Source organism: Pleurodeles waltl, chromosome 6 (assembly GCF_031143425.1).
Source record: "Pleurodeles waltl isolate 20211129_DDA chromosome 6, aPleWal1.hap1.20221129, whole genome shotgun sequence".
NCBI classification, from domain to species: domain Eukaryota; kingdom Metazoa; phylum Chordata; class Amphibia; order Caudata; family Salamandridae; genus Pleurodeles; species Pleurodeles waltl.
Genome location: NC_090445.1, coordinates 1119352488 through 1119371471, shown reverse-complemented (window position 1 = coordinate 1119371471; position 18984 = coordinate 1119352488). Strand labels below are relative to the sequence as shown.

The 18984-nt window shown below is 43.1% G+C and overlaps 1 protein-coding gene across 1 annotated transcript in view; it reads right to left on the bottom strand.

Moving 5' to 3' along the window:
* The window catches only part of LOC138300657 (ATP-dependent RNA helicase DDX19B), a 129543-nt gene that overhangs the window by 80755 nt on the left and 29804 nt on the right, over positions 1–18984 (bottom strand). Inside the window, exons 5-7 of the mRNA XM_069240282.1 lie at positions 16180–16315; positions 5475–5567; positions 3588–3690 (exon numbers count right to left, since the gene is read on the bottom strand). Of these exons, the coding sequence (XP_069096383.1) occupies positions 3588–3690; positions 5475–5567; positions 16180–16315 (332 nt within the window). The remainder of the gene's footprint in view (positions 1–3587; positions 3691–5474; positions 5568–16179; positions 16316–18984) is intronic.

Sequence of the window (18984 nt, the reverse complement as noted above, 5' to 3'; positions counted from 1 at the left end):
TAGTAGTCTGTGTTTTGGTGTAATGATCTCACAAGCATGAGCGAGGAAGGGGCACGAGCCGATTTTGAAGCACAGAATGATGCAGCTGACATTAGGAGGATGAGGAAAATGGTGTTTAGAGTGAGGAGCCACAATGGACAGCTGTGCCATGGTTCAAAGAGTACACATTAGGAACGTGAAGTCTAAGGTCAGTTCCACATTGAGGCATGATGAAAGTTGTGGGCGGAAACATACTGCAAACCTTTCACAAAACATATTGCAACAGGAGATTTAAATTAAGAGGAATGGTTTGCCAACTGCAAAAACAAAAGCTGAAAGAGCCGACAAAGTTTAAACGTGCCTAAAGTATGTCCTGTTGGGCTGGGAACAACACAAAAAAGCAACGTTTGGATTGTTTGGTTTGATGTGTATCAATCTGCGAGTACCTCGACAAACCACAAATTTGTCCAAATGCCAAGTGTATCCCGACTTCATGGAGGGGTGACCGCAACGATTTGTGGAGAGTGGTCAAGTGTTGTAGTTCAATCTGCAAGCATGGAGATGAAGATTGCACAAGCCTGGTGCAGGATCCTGCCTAGCCAATGCATTTTAAGAACCTCCGGAAGTGGCAGTCTGATAGGCGCAGAGATGCTCATGCCAGCAGAGATGCTCATGCCCAGGAGCACCAAATATCGTACTATTCTCGCCTAATCCTACCACACTCTCGTCACCTAATCTGGTGCCAGTAGAATTGCTTGGACTTTCATTCTGGATCTTCTTGGAATAAGTCTCAGAGAGCGCAAGAGCCACCTTGAGAACTCTAAAGTGCAAAAATTTTGACAATGCACATTCAGCTGTGACGAAAGGAGAGACACAAGCTTCTCCCCATTTGTAGCAATACCATGCCTCACCTCTGTGTGCAGCTGCAGTTCATGATCATTAAGTGTCTGAGGTGGAGTTTGGGCATCCTGACATTTGAAGAAACCTCCAGGTGCTGTGCGATAAGCAAATCTCCACTCCCTGGGACGATGATCCCACCCAGCCCTGTATGCTGCAGTGCCACATGGCAATGGTGCTTTAAGTTCCATGAAAAACTGCATCAGCCTCCTGTTGTTGTATGGCAAGAAGGCTTTTAATGCAAATTGGATGGCCCGATTCTCCAGTAGACTAATGTGGAGCTGGGTCTTTGCTGGAGACCAGGTGCCTCCAATTTACACCTCCCCTAGATGGCCTCCCCAGCCCAGAAGCCCCACTGTTAGCTTTGAGCAGGGTAAGGAGAAGGTTCTCCCAATGACGTGATTGTGCTACAGCAGCCATCATTGCAGGTCTTTTGCACTCTCTTTGGAAATCCGGACCTGATCAAAGATCTCCCTGATGCTGTGCTCTCTGGTACTTAAGATCCCAAGGCAGAGCTCGCGTAATTCATCCGACGCTCTTGACCAACAGGATGCAGGAGGCCTGTAGCACCAGCAGCCTTAGAGTTATCTGAATGGAGATGCAGGACAGAGTTGAAACAACTGAATCACAGCCCGAAAGCCCTAGACACACTATTCAGGGGAATGAGCTCAAGCCCACCTTCAGCAGACAGTCCTCAATGTAGGGGTGAGGACGGGGGGGGATGGTGAGAGAATTCTGGAACTCTAGATCTCCTAAGATGCATTACAATCACCTCCATCCTCAACCTTAGAACAATATGAACCGCAAAGTGTGCCTGTCGGCCTGCATGACGATGTGGAAATAAGCACCCTGCAGGTCCAATGGTACCATTTAATCTGCAAGGTCGAGGACAGAGAAGACCGGAGCATTGGTGAGAATCTTGACTTTGTCCTTACACATAGAGGCACTGAGAAAGCAAAGGCCTAAAATAGGGAGAAGGCCTCAGTCTGCCTCGGAAATCATGGAAGTAATCTGCGGATAGGGTAGACCTGCCAAATAAAGTTAGTAAACTTGATACAGAATTAGACTTCTATTTGAATCTCTACAAAATAACAAACCTTCACATCAGTATTTCATAATCTCTACATGGAATCAGTCACCTTGTCCTCAAATCATTGCAAATAAAAAATTATTTTAATCTTCAATTGTTTTATCGTCAAATACACAAGCCCAGCGGGCAATAAGACCATTTAGCAGGACTTTTATTCAATGGCTGAATAACTAAATATAACTTTAGATATAATCGATACATGGATTGTGGTTTTTGAGAACCCAAATATTCCTTTCTGCTAGGGACCAATTTATAGTGAGAATATGTAACAGCTATTTTGAATTAAATATTGTTATTATAGTTCCCGATACCATTTGAGCAGCTGAAGTAAACGTGATTTTATTTTATTTTCTTGAAAGTTTGGCCAAGCTAGCTGGCTCTGACCAATATTTATTTAAACACAAATTAATTAAATGAGCTGCACATATAAGACAGCCAAGATAATTTGAATACACAGTCATGTGTATGTTAAATTTGTCTGGTACGTGTTTGCTACCAAAGGGGTCTCTTTTACAATTGCAAGACATGCAAAGAGTGGTTCCAGGTATAGTGCACGCTTAGGTTCTCCAGGTACAAAAAAAACAACAAGGTAATGGGTGGTATGTTTAAATTAATCTCAGCCACTGGCAATCGCTCGGGCTCCATCACTATCAATCATTTTTTTGCCCACCATGCCACCCGTTTGGACCCAGCCAAATGCAAATCAGTCTTGCCCATGCTCCCCATGGGAGCAGCCCAGTCCAAACTCCCAGGCCAGTTCCTTCCTGGACTGGAAACAAGCATCCTAGGACTGGTTATAGGGTATCACCCCCTCATCAGTCAGGCTAGCTTGAATCCAGTGACATAGCGAGTCAAGGACCCAAGTCTAGGCATACCCAGGGCACTTAGGGCAGCAAATACAAATACAACAAGGTGATGAATGGAACGCTTGAATTAATCTCAGACACTGATAATCGCTTTGGCCGCATGACAATCCATTGTTTTATTGCCCACCATGCCTCCGCACTTTGGATCCAACCATTTGCAAATGAGTATTGACCCTGCTCCACATAAGATCACTCCAGCCCACACTGCCAGGTCAGGTCCTTCCTGGACTGGAAACAAGCATCCTGTTAAATGTTCTGGGTCACAGCACATCTCTGGTTCTACATCACAGTATGTTTTTTATTCCAACATGCTCAAACATACATTTTATGTCAACATACCAAAGTTAGGTTATCAAAACCTGTAGTGTGCCTCTTTATTACAGAAGGCTCAGGGAAGAGGGCAGTCTCAGAGAGCAGCCCAACCACAAAAGCTCCAGTGAGCTAGTTATCTCAAACCCAGAAAACACATCTTTGTCTTGACCCCACCACAGAAAGCACTGTGTCAGGCCCAAATCAGGGAGCAGAGTCACAGGTGCACAGCATAACAGTTTGCAGCTAGATTTCTTGCACGGAGAACAAAGACGGGGATACACATGGGCTGAACACATACTTCTGAATCTCAAGTATTAAACCTCACTAAAATTTGTTTTAAATAAGGGCAAATGAGAAGAAATGGGCGAAAAGCATCACTGAAATAGTCTATTGGACAACCAAGTGCTTGTACAAAAAAGGCAGACACGCTGAGGAGAGCTCACCTGTGGGTATTTGTGGGCAGGGTCCACACGGCTGAGCATAGCAAGTACGAATGCGGCCGTTTTTCCTGTCCCAGACTGTGACTGTGCAATCAGATTTTGTGGCCTGAAACAAATTCGGAGAAAATGAAGGTCAGCTGATAGGATGGGGGTCAACTCAAAGACTGAAGCCAGGGTGCAGAAAAATACCAAAGCAACATAAGGTGATTAATAAAAAACAGAACATCATATAGAAATATACAAAAACAGAGAGGTTAACAAAATGGGAAAAGTGAGTAATAAGATGCAAAAAAAGAAAGGGTGGAGGGGTGTTAAAGACCAAAGGTAGGGAGTTAAAGAAAGAAAATGGGAGACTGAAGAGAGTGCAGGACTTGAAGGGAGAGTGAGCTAGAGCAGGGACTTAGCTGACATAGAACCAAGGCAACTGGAGGGATGGTGGTGGAACCTAACTGATTGTAAGCTGGGAGGAGGGGGTGGTGGAGTGGGGGGGGGGGGGGCGGGAAGGAAGGGGGAGAAATTAACCAAGGTGACCAGTGGTGGAGAACTAAGGTCACAGGGTGGGGTGGTGAAGAAAGATTCCTAGGCGAACCAAGCTGACCTGAGGGTTTGGAGGTGATCAAGAGTTGTAGAGTATGTGTGACAGACCCCCAAAAAAAGAAAGGGGGAATTCTAATAGTTTATCAATAGTACGCCAGGGAGAAAAAAAGGAAGGCGGGCCAATCAAGAGTAGCAGGAGGCAAGACCAAAAAGGGGCTGCAGGAATTAACATACGAGTGAAGAAAGCGCAGCAGGTGGGAATAAAAGAAGCAAAGGTTGGGATCAAGAGGAAGGGACTAAAGGAAACATGTTGTGCCAAGAGGAGAGTGAGACTAGGGAGAGCAAGATGAAACCTACCGGAAGAGTGGAAGATGGATGAGAGACGGGGGAGCAAAAGAAGAGGCAATAGAAAACCAACATGCGATAAAGAGATATGAAATACTTAGAGCAGCGACACAGAAAAAAAAAATGCAAAAATGGGATAGGAGCAAAACAAAAAAAATAAAACATTTGATGAGGGGAAGAGGGAGACAACATTCCAAAGTATATTATTATGCCGATGCTTAAAGAACCAGAAGGTGAATCAACTAGACGGAAAGACTATCCCCCTCAATGCTACATCACTCAACATTCTGTACCACTCTACATCGGACTTAGTCACCTGCTGTTTGTCTACCATCTCCCCGCAGCTTTTTGAGAGTTTATAATTTGTCATTCTATGGGCAAGTCATTTTTTGCCATTTCATCATTACTACGGCCTTATCACTTGTACGTTTTACCCAAGTCATTTTTATGAAATCCCCCAAACACCTAATTAGAAGTATACCCAGGAAGGTGTGTGCTAGCCTTCTCCCTGTGACCCAATTCCTTATCCAATTAACCCCTAATCCTAAATCCATTACTCTGAACCTGTTCATCCTAATCTCTTTCCATACTACACTTGACCTTCACCACCTTACCCTCAACCACTTACCCAAAACACTTTTTCATTGTATGCTCACAGTGAACTGATGTATGAGATGGCCTACGATGCAACTGTAGTCAACAAAGAAATGGTATAGCAATAAAATGAATGCAATTAAATCATTTGTTTCTCCCCACATTGAATTCATGTACTCTCACCCTACAGTATAATGTTTCTTAATCCATACCCCCTCCTTTTTACCCCTTCAAGTGGGATGTCAATTGGATTCTATGTAGGCTTTAAAACTTTACTCAGAATCCATCTCTGGTATCAACATTCCTATTCTAAACTAAGGCTGTTGTCACTGTGTCCAAAGAAAATAAACATTTGTTCAAGATTCTCATTGCTCCACAGCCCACACCCCATAATCCCTAGGAAGTGTTGCTTACGGTTCTGCCAGCATCATGGGCAGGGCGTTCTCCTGGATCTTGGATGGCCTGTTAAAGCCCATGTTATAGACACCCTCGAGGAGTTGTGCCTTTCTAAAATGAAAGAGCCATATGTTAATAAAGGCAAAAGATCTGAAATGAAGATAACACTAACATCCAAATAAAAGAATCACAGAACCGGAGCTCTGCTGTGACCCTGAACATTTACCATCCATCCATGATCTGCAGCCAGTGACTCACATCATTCCCATATCTGAAATCTCCACAATAAACCCTCTAAAATAGAGGCACAAAAATATTCTTTAAACAGTCCCTAAAGGCGAACTACACCCAAGACTTTAAAGTCTTGTTTTCCCACAGCCAATGATGGCAAAACACTGATCAACTCAATCCAGTCACAATACATCAAGAACGACCTACAATTTTTATTATGGGTTAAAGCCTCTTGAAAAGCAGATTACCAGAATTTCCCTGAGAGAGATAGGTCTGTCAGTATTCATACAAGATTATGAAAGTGCATGTCTGTTTATAATGGGTAGCTATACATTTATCTGGTCCAAAGGTTTATTCAGATTGCCTTTCAGTAAAATCCCATCTTCAGAAAAGCGGTGGCTCTTTCACGAGAAATTGGACTAGCAAACAAAATGGTTAAAAGTCAGATTTGGTTCCAATTTGAACTAGATTGAAGCATTTGAAGGAAACTGGACCTTCTCTGATGTGTTGTGTTTATTATGTTTAATGGAGGCATTGCTGATATAGTGCCTAAGAATGGAATAAATAAATGAGAACATGCCACATTGTTGTTACATCTCCGTTCTAGTTCAACCTCTGTATTGTAGCAGGCTATAAATGTTTGACAGACATAAGTGACAGTTGTTGTGGTGTGGCCTGATATGTTATTATGTGTTCTTTTGACGACATCGTGTTTCATAGATCACAATCATTTGCTCTTCCACCACTTTGTCCCTCATTCTTGTATGAGACTTGCTTTTCCAGTAGGGAACATGGCCAACAGGGCAAGCGAGAACAGAGCTGCAGATCATACGAAAAAAGTGATGGATGGAATGCTTGAAATAATCTCAGTAACTAGTAATTTCCGGGGCCGCATTCCAGACCATTTATGTTGCCACCTCAGTTTAGACACAGCCACATGCAAATCAATCTTGACCCTGCTTCAATAGGAACAGTCCAGCCCGAACTGCCAGGCCAGGTAATCCCTGATCTGGAACACAAGCAACCAAAGACTAGTTTTACCCTAATTAGTGCTCATCTCGTGGGTAGAGCTCGATTCCAGTGGCACAGTGTGCACTGGACCAAGTTTGCACATAACTGTCCCACTTGAGGTGACTTGTGTTGCACCTTGTCAAAAGAGCAGATGGACGGAATGCTGAACAATGCAAACATTCACCAATAGTCACAGTTCGGCGTTTAATCCATTGTTTCTTTGCCCACCCCGCCACTCCACCCCAGTTTAGACCCAGTCAAATGCAAATCAGTCCAGACCCTGCTCCCACTGGGAACAAACCAGCCCAAACTGCCAGGCCAGGTCCTCCCCGTTTCAGGTTTTTGCTGCAATGTGTGAGAAGGAGCGTCCTCCACTTCTGCTTCGGTAGAAGCGTGGGCAAGTGAAAGGGAGGCAGAGCATAGACTTCTCAGTTGGTGGAAGTTCAGACGTGGTTAGTGTATGCAGTCCTTGGTTGTGTAGAGCCTTGTGAGTGTGGGTCAGCAGCTTGAATGGCATCTCTTCTGTACAGGGAGACAATGGAGCTGCCTGAGGAGGGGGTGTGATGTGGGTTCATCCTGGAAGGCTGAGGATGAGTTTGGCTGCAGCATTCTGTATGGTCTGAAGTCTCTGTAGGAGGTGTGCTGTGATCCCTACGTAGAGGGCACTGCCATAGTCCAGTCGGCTGGTGAGGAGGGCCTGTGTCATGGTGCATCTCATGTGTTGGAGTAGCCACTTGAAGATCTTAAGTAGCATGTGCAAAGTGAGGAAGCAAGCAGAGAAGACCTGTGATTTAATGTTTTTTTTTTCATGGTGAGCTAATTGTCGATGATTCTGGTGTGGTCAGAGGGAGTGGGGTGCAGGAGTTGTTCCATGTGTTGCTGCTGTTGCCAAAGATCAGTACTTTCATTGCATCTGTGTTCAGTTGCAGGCAGTTATTCTTCATTCAGTCAGTGACGCTTGTCATGCATCAGTGGAAGTTGGTTCTAGTGGTGGAGGGGTCGTCGGTGAGTGAGAGGATGAGTTGGGTGTTGTCTGCGAAGGAAATTATGTTTAGACTGTGGGATCTGACTATGTTGGCCAGCGGGGTGATTTATGCGTTGAAGAGCGTAGGGCTGAGGGATGAGCCCTGGGGGACACCACAGATGATACCCTTAGGTTCAGAGGTGAGAGGTGGACCCTCTGGGTTCTTCCGGTGAAGACGTAGTTGCTTCATCTTAGCACGTCCCTTTGGATGCCGATGAGGTGGAGTCTTTTGATCAGCATGTGGTGGGATATGGTGTTAAAGGCAGCTGAGAGGCAGAGGAAGATCAAAGCTGATTTTTCTCCTTGGTTGGTGTGGGGTGGGGTGGGGCGTGGGGGGTTTCAATTGTTGTTGGTGCTGCGATCAGGGCAGTTTTGGTGCTGTGATTAGTGCGGAAGATGGATTGGAAGGCATCGACTGGCTGGTTCTGCACCAGGTATGTCATGAGTTGCTTGTTGATTATATTTTCCAGTACCTTCACTGGGAATGGGAGCAAGGAGATTGGCCGGTAGTTTTTGGGTTCGCTGGGGGTCGGTAGAGGGATTCTTGAGTAGTGGTCTGACGTTGGCGTGTTTCCAGGCATCAGGCAATGTTGAGGTAGTGATAGAGGTGTTGAGCAGAGTGGGAGTTCCTGGCTGATCCTTTGGTTTCCAAGGTTGAAGATGTGGTGCAGGCATGGGACTGTGGGCACTCCCGAGTAGATGGATCTCTTGGTGGAGGTGATGGCCGGGGTGGAGAGCATGTTCCAGGTGGTCTGTGTTATTCGTGTCAGTTATGGTGGTGACACATTTGTCAAAGAAGTCTGTAGTTGTGGGTTGGGGTTTGAAATTTCTGTATATGGGTGCAATCTTGTCGTTGAAGTGGGTGACGGTGGGAGGTTCTTTTAGCAGCCAGCTGGGCTAGACAATTCCTTAACGATGTTGAAAAGTTCCTTGCTGTAGTTGGGGCTGTCTTCTTTGTAGCCCTTGGACTGTTCCCATGGGAAACAGGGTCAAGACTGATTTGCATATGGCTGGGTCCAAACTGAGGTGGCGTGGTGGGCAAAAAAAAAAAATGGATTAAACCCAGATCTTTGTGACTGGGGGTGAATGTTTGCATTGTTCAGCTTTCCGTCCATCGTCAGTTCTTTTAACTTTTGTCGCCTTAAGTGGGAAGGGCATGCCTAGACATGGATCCCGTGCTCACTGAGCCACTGGATTCAAGCTAGCCTGCCAGATGAAGAGGGATACCCTGAAACTGGTCCTCGGATGCTTGTTTCCGGTCCTGGTTTGGCAGTTCGGGCTGGACTGTTCCCATGGGGAACAGAGTCAAACACTGATTTGCATATGGCTGGGTCCAAAGCGGGGTGGCGCGGTGGGCAAAAAAACGATGGATTAAAGCCAGATCTTTGTGACTGGGATGAATGTTTGCATTGTTCAGTAATCTGTCCATCATCTGTTTTTTGGTCTTCTTTGTTGCTCCCTCAGAAGGAGGCGGCTGAGGGAGGTATTGAAGGCTGCGCCACCAGAGGTGTTCTTGCTGGCAAGCTCTCCTCTCCAGCGGTTTTCTGTATCATTTCGCTGTTCTGAGTTCTTGTGTGGGTGAGGAAGACTATGTTGGGCACGAGAATGACTATGAGGTCCCTTAATTCGGTGGAATGCTTGCATTGTGAGCGTGTGTTGGGAAGAGTGCATGCAAGTTGGTGTTTTTGTTCGGATGGTGTCTGTGGTGTGTTCTGGGTGGGGCTGGTCAGTGGACTGGTGTGCATGCTGTGGCAGGTAAAGTGGCAGTGTGTAGAGCTCTACAATGGTGTATCTTCAGGGGAATTAGACATGACCCTGCTCCCCAAAGGAACAGTCCAGCCCGGACCGCCAGGCTAGGTCCTCCCTGGACAAGAAACAAGCATCCTAAACCCCAGAGATGACCTGGCATGGCAGTTCGGGCTGGACTGTTCCCATGGGGAGCAGGTGGGTCCAAACCGGAATGGCACGGCGAGCAAAAGTTAAATAAATAAATAAATAAATAAATAAAGTAACCTAGATCTGAGACTGGGGGGTGAATAATTTGTTCTGCATTCAATCCATCTTCTGTACTTTTTGTGTTTGTGTTGCAACTTGGACAAACTATGAAGGGTGGGCGGTCCACAATCCCCTTTTGGTCTACATTCTCTGGGGTAGGCTCCACCGAGATTGAAGAAACTAGATTCAATTACTGGAGCACTGGGTGTTGGGCTGTTGAAGTGAAGCAGTGGCAGGCAGTTGAGCGCAGGACAGCGTTCCTGCCAAAGAAAGCACTGAATAAGGGTGGACTCTGCAGTGATTGTTATCAATGTCGGTCTTAAAAAGTGAAGAAGTTAGGCCTAAAACAAAAAAAACAAAAAAAAAACATACACACACAGTGTCCATCTCTGGGCTGTTACTGAACACAACTGAATCAAAAAGTGGGGGGAAAAAACAAACAATCTACTGTGGAGTCGATGCCCATGCTCACTGTAGACTAAGGGAGAAGTCACAGCACAACCTGTAACTGAAAGTTTCTTTGGGAAAAAAAAAAAAAACCACAAGTTATGATGCCCAAATTTAACACAAGTTGGCAGGAGTTTGCAGAGCATGTGTATCCACAGCCACACATGCTTTTCTTGACAGCAGTCCTGTGGTCCTCTGCTACAGCAATGTTGGCAGAAAGGTGCAGAAAACAAGGCAAGTCACTGTGATGTGCTTAATGCGTTTTAATTCAAATGAGGTGACACCACTTTGATGAATGGTGTGCACATCATGAGTAAGTTGAATATTTTTAAATACCTCCATCTGTGAAATTTTTTCACTGAGAAAACCGTCATAACCAAGTTATTTTCCCTGCATTTTGTAATTATCAAATTTATTATGGGCTTTATTCCCTAAATACTTATTGCCAGGTGCACAGGTGCATTTTGATAGGGTTCTACAGCTGGATATTCGTGGCAATGAACCTAAGGAAGGATCTCTGTAAAAAGCCTCAAAACTAAGTTTGAAGCTTTCTTACGTTTCAGGACAATTGGGATCCTTCACTACTTGTGCTTTTGACAGTTCAATTTTGACAGTTAAAAGCACTTTTTACTTTACCTTTTTCCAGCCATGTATGTCCCCGTAAGCTAGGAATGCTCATCCTTCTCAGTTACTTCCAGCTTTCCCAATTCTAATTTCTTACTTAATTATACAGATCTGTTTTCCCACCCACAGAAGTTAATGTTGTGTACATCTAAGAAATACTAAGCATCTGCTTAAAAGTTAATCGAAAAGGTCTGTGCAGATCTAAGCTCAAAGGTTAAACGTTAAAAAGGGAAATAAAACTCAGACAGTTAGGACTTCTTCCGTCCTAGCTTGGCAGATTGAGTTCCCTGTCCCTTGAGCTGAAACAAAGCATAACATACCACAATATAGCACAGCATTGCCCCATGGATTTTATAGCATTCCAACATGACCGCAAGTTGTGCTGGACCGTACGTGGACATGAGGTCCTTTGGTTAGGGCTGCTGCTAACAAGCCATATTAAATGTACCCCATGAAAGTAATTACAAACTCTCACTATAAATAAAGAACAATATCAGGAAGCCAATTGACATAAACGTCATGAAGCCACCAGATGGTTTTAAGGTCCAGCCTGAGGAGTGGTAATGCCAGTTAGGCCCCCTTAACTTACACCTTTGTCCTTTTTTTTATATTTTAGCTTTCAACCCACCAGTAGGCAAGCCTGCTCACATATGGCAAAGTTGTGGCTCCTAGCATGACGAAACAGCCCAGTAAAAGGTATGCAGCTGAAGTACATCAACTATTAACCAAAAGGTACTTCCAATTTCTGCCAAGAGAACCAATATCTAACCAAGTGAACGCAGGGTTTCACCTGGGTCCTTAGCGTTTATCTTTGTTGACATCCACTCCTGATCCCCTGGGGCTGGGTGATGCTGGGATTATCAGCCACCAAATAACATGGGTTGAGTGACTGAAATCTGGTGTTTTTTGAAGGGCCCATGATGAGTGGCTATTTAGAACTTCAAAATCCAAGGACCACACTGATACCAGACAAACTGCAAAAATGGCTGATGAAAACAAATAGAGTAAGGTCAGTAGTGTCAGTGTCACCCATGAGGTCTACCACCTTCAAGGTACTGAAAAAAAGTTTTGATTGCAATAAACCAGTGCCCAGCTGCATGTCGGTTTGTCTGCCACGTCAAGGGACAACATCCTGAGTTATTTAAACTGACAAAAGAGAAGATACACGACGTACAACAGCACATGCTCTGTAACCATCAACTATCTGGAGTTTCTTTTTATTTACCCATGGAGCTATCGTAAAAACATCAAAGATTGCAAGGACCATACCATAACTGGTCATGCTGCTGAGAATTGGTCCTTTACACTACAGTTTTGGAGGATAAGGTTTGGTGTCTTCCTCAGCCTAAGAATGTGCAAAGACCATTGTGTTTTTTTTCTGCAAAATACCTACTTTTGAATAATAATATATATTTTTCTTTAATAAGTAATACCCAAGTTAAAGGAGTTATGCAACAATGGAGGACTAAATTAGGTGCCAGGACTGACTAAATAATGCAGCAAGAAAAGGCAAACTATGTGGCCAATTTTTATTATTTTGGTATTCTGTCGTTTTATTACAAAGTAATACTGTTGGTGAAAACGTTTCCACTCATTAGTACAAATATACCACCTGAAAACAGCAATCCCTAACCAACCAACAGTTGAAAGTTTAAAGTTCGTCACTGTGTAAAAACCACGTGACTTTTTTGTAAATTCTGATCGTTAGCAGTGGAAACAACGTTTAATGTAAAATACTGCAAATTATACAGTAGGTTGTTGATTATGTGGCAAATTAATAACTATGCCGAAAACATCGTGGCTGCAGATCTGCATAATTCCACTATACTGACAGGGCACTGGCCCCGACTGTGTGTGATTACTGACACCCTGAACACTAGTTCGCAATTTAAAACACACTGGGGCAAGGATTGACTGTGCACCCAAACTTCTGTTTGAGGGTAAACTATATAGAGGGATTCCTAGATAACCAACAGGATGGTAAAGTAATCACTTGAGACAATAGGTGAGAGTGCTCACCACTAGCACTACAAAGTACTATTTGTCTGTAACAGGACACGGATTTCATGCATTTCTCTGCTTGAAATACTCATCCTTTCTAATTCAGCTCTAATTAAGGATATGAAGCAGGAGCAATTTTAAGAATTTTTGTTGTCCAACGAGAGTGACTAGTGGATATTAAACATAATGAAATGTACTTGTCTCAGTTTCACAACTGATAGTCAGTCTCTAGACTAATTTTCACCGACCTAGTCTCGACCAGTGTGCCTGGCAAGAAAGGGGTGGCCAGTTCCAATTAGCCCCGTTCTTGCTTCTGCAAATGGCAACTTGGTTTCCCTTCCTGATCAAAAACCTCATGCTCACAGGAAAAAAACTGGCAAAGTCCAAGCTTACATGAGCGGCAACTAAGGAAATCAATCTGATAAAATACCCAATTTTCATAACCTGTCTAATGTGAATCAATGTAAAGCATAAGAACTATTCAGGCTGCAGACCTACCTCAGAAAGGGTCTGTTACATAACCAAGCTTTCTGCAAATCCCAAACACAATTATAACTTTTTTTTCTACGGAGTTTCTTTCATTAGTTATTGGACAAGCGACAGTCAGATTCCAAAGCACTCTACACTTATGTTAAGTATGCAATTTGTAGTATACGTTTTTAACTGTACATAGGGCAAATAATTTTCTCAGCTTTTCAATCGAGTGCATCAGTTTACATTTTTTTTTTTTTTTAAAGAAAGAAGCAATGGATTTGGTCAGGTGAGTATGGGCAGAAATGTTATTTTCAGCAGGCATTCATAGCTCATCCATGCAAACTTTTTAAGGCGCCTATCTGCATTTGGAGCTGCTTAGTCTGGCTCGGTGTCTGCTTCTCAATTCTGTTTCCCTGTGTAGAACAACGCTCAAAGAGAATGCAGACATTTGGCCTTTCCTGAGTGACAGGGGGACGGTCACATGGTGCCATGGGCCCACTATGAGAGCAGCACTGCATGACCTACAAGAGCGGCAGTGCTGCAGGTAGGTGCTGCTGTGAACAGAATGAAAGGTTTGCAACACTCCGGTCCGGGCAAAGCAAGAACAAAAATGACACAAAGTGCAACAAAAGAAATTACAAGAAGCGAGACAGCTGCAAAAGATGAGGAGAAAGAAACCTAAGAGGTGAGAGAAGGTTGACAACAAAAAGTTCATAAATATCAACTAAAAATGAAAGTAACAAAAAGAGGGCATGTAAAAGCATCAGAAGAAGTGGGAGATAAAGGAGTGCAAAAGTAAGATAGCAGCAGATGGTGAGAGAAGGTGGGAGCAACAAAGGTGAGAGAAAAACAGGAGAAGAAATCAACAGAAATAGTCAGTGAAAAGGGGGAAGACAGACTGTAGCAGCACAAGATCATATTAGACGAAACTCTTGGAGATTGACATCGACTCAGCGCAGACTCCGCCACTCCTAGATACATGATCAGAAGCACCAGCGGGTAGAAACTGCTCTCATTCCTGTTGCAATTCTGAAGGACCTGAACATAAGCAGATAGTAGCAAGACTAATGTATTAACAGGATTTGAAAGGCACAAAAAATGTTGGGTTTCTGTGCCTTTAAGAAGTACACAGTTATGTTCTTCTACACGTAAAATGTTATTATCTTTCTTTATATTCAAAGACGTTTTTTCTACCAGGACAACACACTACACTGCACTTCCATTTAGGTTACTTAAGAAGTCAGTAAAGTCCTTATTACAACCCAGTTTTAAGATGGGGAGCAGAAGAACTGGGCACAAAAAATAGGTATTGCTGATTTTGCTAATTGCAGAATATTTTGCGATATTCTTAATTATGATCATTCGCAGTGTGACTTTTTGTGTGAGGAGTCTTTTGTAGACCAGCACAGAAAATATGTCAAATGTAGTAGAAGTTTTATGGTAGTATTGTCCCAAAACAGGAAGGTAAGGGAAACCCATCAAGGAAATTGAATTCTGAGCCTTGCTGCTTTTAAACGCAAGGTGTCTAAAATGCTTGTTATGGTTTCCAAAAGAGTACCTAATTTGGTTGCAATTAGGCGAACAGTATGTTGCTGCCAAGTGGTGCCATAGAACGAACAAGGTGGTGAAAGGATTGCTTGAATGACCCTGGTGATCAATCAGGCGACATTCCATTCCATTAATTTTTGCCCACCTTACAGGTCAGGTCGAAGACCTGCCATATGCAAATCAGTCTTGGTCCTTCTCAAATAGTAACAGCCTGATCCAAACTGCTAGGCCAAGGCCCCTCCTGATGGGAACACAATTCACCATAGATGGGCAAACTTATCTGGAATGCGCAAGCGTCACAGGCAGAGATTAATTCTTGCATTCCTTCCATCACTTTGTTATTTGTTGCAGTTGACACTGTAAGTGAAATAAGGATGGGCCCCTGTGTATAGGACTCAAGCTATACCTCACTGCGGAGGCCCAAACAGGCTGAAACCAGTCTGGATGTGTTAGTGTTCACAGCAGGAGGTGATGTGGCCTGTTTATACTGAAGAAGAACCAATGCAGATTTGAAAACAAATGGTCTATATAAAGAATGGAAACATGGACAGGAATTGACGGACTTCATTGCATCCATGAGGTCTTGCCAGTGGTTGAGATTAATTCAAGCATTCCTTCCATTACTTTGTTGCTTGTTACCAATTCGTCACATATCCTCAGGTGCCTCCAGCAAGTACTGGCATTTTAACCAGCAGCAGTTAAGCACTCAAGAAAATGTAGTTTTGCTTTTGCAATTAACAATTCACATAAACCAAAGTTACAGAACTGTGTTGGATATCACGCCAGAAGAGGCTGATGGTGAAGCTCTCTGGTATATTTTAATTTCAGTCCTTTGATGGCAGAAAACTGTGTACCCTGTTTTATGCCACCTACTTGAGCCTGTTCTGGGCATCCATATCCATGTGTAAAAAAAAAAAAACCCAAACAGATTTCACAACTCAACGACCTATCACACTAAGGTTCTTTGTCAGAAAACTCATTGTTAGGGACACCCACAAGAGTATGAATAAGGGTAACATGACCTTCTTGGCCATGTGTGCAGGTACTGATTGTTATTTAACTTTCTAACTACCCCTTATAATCATCTGCTTCATTCTCAGATCACTGTAAAACCTGGCTCTGGTTGTAATCATGGATGTTACTATTGTGGGGTCGAGTGACTATTGTCTCCAAGCTTGATTAGGAGCATGTGCTTCTGTGCACCCTATATTCTACCATACTACTTCTGGATGTGCTTACAGATTGTAAAGCCCAATCAACCTTTTAGTTAATGTACTTCACAGGTAAGGCTGTAGTAATCCTCATTACTGACAGATAAAAAAAAGGAACGCCCACAAACCCCAGCCATACCCTCTCCCATGGACTCACAGCCTCAGTTCCTCAAAGGACTTGACTGAGTAAAGCGGGGAGTTGGGGTCCCGTTGCAGCACCTCCACTTGGTTTGTGTTATTGACAAGGTTGCTGCGGATCAGCTTGTTCAGCAGAGACTGGGCAGCTCGGTCCTCTGTGGGAGGAGAGAGAGAAATTTAGTACTAGTAATTTCTTTTTTTTTTTAATAACATTTTCAGCCTTTCTTAGTTCAGAACCTCTGCTAGGATTTTATAAATACACAAAACAAACAACTAGCAAAGCAAAAAATGCAAACTGGATTTAATATTTAAAGAGAACTTAATAAAAGCCTCATTTAACCGTGTGCCATTCATGAGCAACACATTACAATGATCAATGTAACCCTAAATAAATAAAGGCCACTACACTCCCAAGTGGAAATCAGTGCTGTGTGTTTAGTGACAGATTGCATTTTTCAAAGACCTGCAATGTTTGAATTGCTTAATATGTTCGGAGCTATCAATTTTAAAGAACAGCTATGAGAAATTATGTTTGTCAATCTGGAGCGCCCATGAATATTTTCCACAGAGGGGATGCAGCATTGAAAATTTGAAGTCCACTGGCCTTAATTCCTCCCTCCTCTCACCGCCAACCACCCTAACTACTTATATACTTTGCACAAAACTGGTCCTAGTTCCGTGGAAATGACCTTTAGTTGCAAAGATGAACAAGTCAACTCAAATATAGCCAAATTAGATAACACTGGAGCAATTGTCAATGCTACAGAAAATCTGCTAGCATGTAGGGGCTATAAAAACATTTGGAGGGGGGGGGGGGGGGGGGGAGGGGAGGGGGGGTCACAACTCTGCCCCAGAAGGTGCTAGATCCTTCTGGTTTTCGATGTAAATCTAATTTAAAATGTTATATTTCACTAACCAAATGCTTTCTTGTCTAAAGTAAAAGCACTGAAAAGACATTGAAGTTTTTTTTAAAATTGTTCCAATTCTCTACCAGAGTTTCTAACGTCCACCTACTCCAAAAGCATGTCTCGCACACTCACCCTTACTACCCAGAGATAGTCAAGTGACCAAATGGAGTCAATTGATTCACTTGGGGTGTAATGATCTTGTGTTTGTGACACCAGTGGTAAACAGATACCCAAAAGGATACTACCCACTAACCACCGAGTGTTCCAGGTCACTTGGAAAGGGTCTCTATTATGAAGTATGATAACGCGAGGTGTGATTTGGTAACCTTGCCATCAAATGCTGCAACACTATACAGTGTTATATAATGTTACGTGATTTAGGTGCACCATGCTTTTGTGAGCTGTGATAGATTGTGATGCGCCCCAATGTGGCATGCTCAGACATGATGCTGTGTAGCATTATATGTTATAATGTGGTGTTACAGTATGCATCAATGTGACATTCAAAGGTGTGATATGAGGTCTTTAAATGTTATATGGTACAGTATAATTTAATTGTGTATGCAGTCATATGTGGTATAGTGTGATGCAATATTACTGAGCACGATATGGATGTAGAATAATAAATATGGAGACGCGATATTGCACAGCAAGCTGCTATGAGATGCTGTAAATTTTGGTGTGATGAGGTGCATTATATTATTACGGTTGCAAAATCACGGTGTGATGTATTGTATATTATTGTATGGTGAGATGTTGGGTGGGGTGATTTTATCATGTGGTATGTAAAGTGGTGCTGGATGGTTAATGTAGTGTCACTTAGGAAGGTTGACGGAAATTGTTTATGTGGCGAAATATGTAAAATCTAGTGGAGATGTAGGGAGTGACATGATTTGATTATGTTCTGTCATGAGATGACATGCTGGAATGAGAGGTGCACTATCTTATCGTGTTATGTGGTACTGGGTGAAGCAATATGGTGTGTCCAGGCAGCACATGGATGCAAACATCATGAAGTACTCTTGGACCTTGAGTGGTAGGGCACATTTAACCTGTACAGCATGTGAGCAAGTAACAGCCTTTTCCACAACTACACATTTTTCCAGCTAACCTTTGTTCTCCTTTTTCAGCTCATCTTTTCAGTATAACACACACACACACACACACGCTTACCAAAGCAAAAGGTGATGCCATACTAATGGCAGACTGAGCCCTATAAGAAGCCTAATTAACAACAAAGTTTAAGGCAGCAACAACCTGGTAAGACAGTCAGACTTACTAAAGAAAACACTAACCACACACATTGATTTGTTTAGCTATTCTACAGTCCTAGGCGATTTCTCCAACAACCAACGAAGTACTGGGCAGATGCAAACTGTTGGAAATGGGGTCTTTGGTTGGCAGTCAGGTTACCCCTGTCCAAGCAAGGACCCTCACTCTAGTCAGGGTAAGTCACACACAACCCAAATTATCTTGTGCCCACTCTTTGGTAGCTTGGCACTGAGCAGTCAGCCTTAACTTAGAAGGTAATGTGTGAAGTATTTGTGAAATAAGTCATATAACACAGTATAGCACCACAAAAATACACCACACAGTGTTTAGAAAAATATATAATATTTATCTGGATAAATGCAGGCCAAAACGATTAAAATGCAATAAGTATATGTTGAGATATCACAGTAAAAGTGATATAAAGGGGGTTATTCCAACTTTGGAGGAAGTGGTAATCCGTCCCAAAAGTGACGGTAAAGTGACGGATATACCACCAGCCGTATTACGAGTCCATTATATCCTATGGAACTCGTAACACGGCTGGTGGTAAATCCGTCACATTTGGGACGGATTACCACCTCCTCCAAAGTTGGAATAACCCCCAAAGTGTCTTAAGTCTTTTAAAAGCAAACAAAGTTTATTTC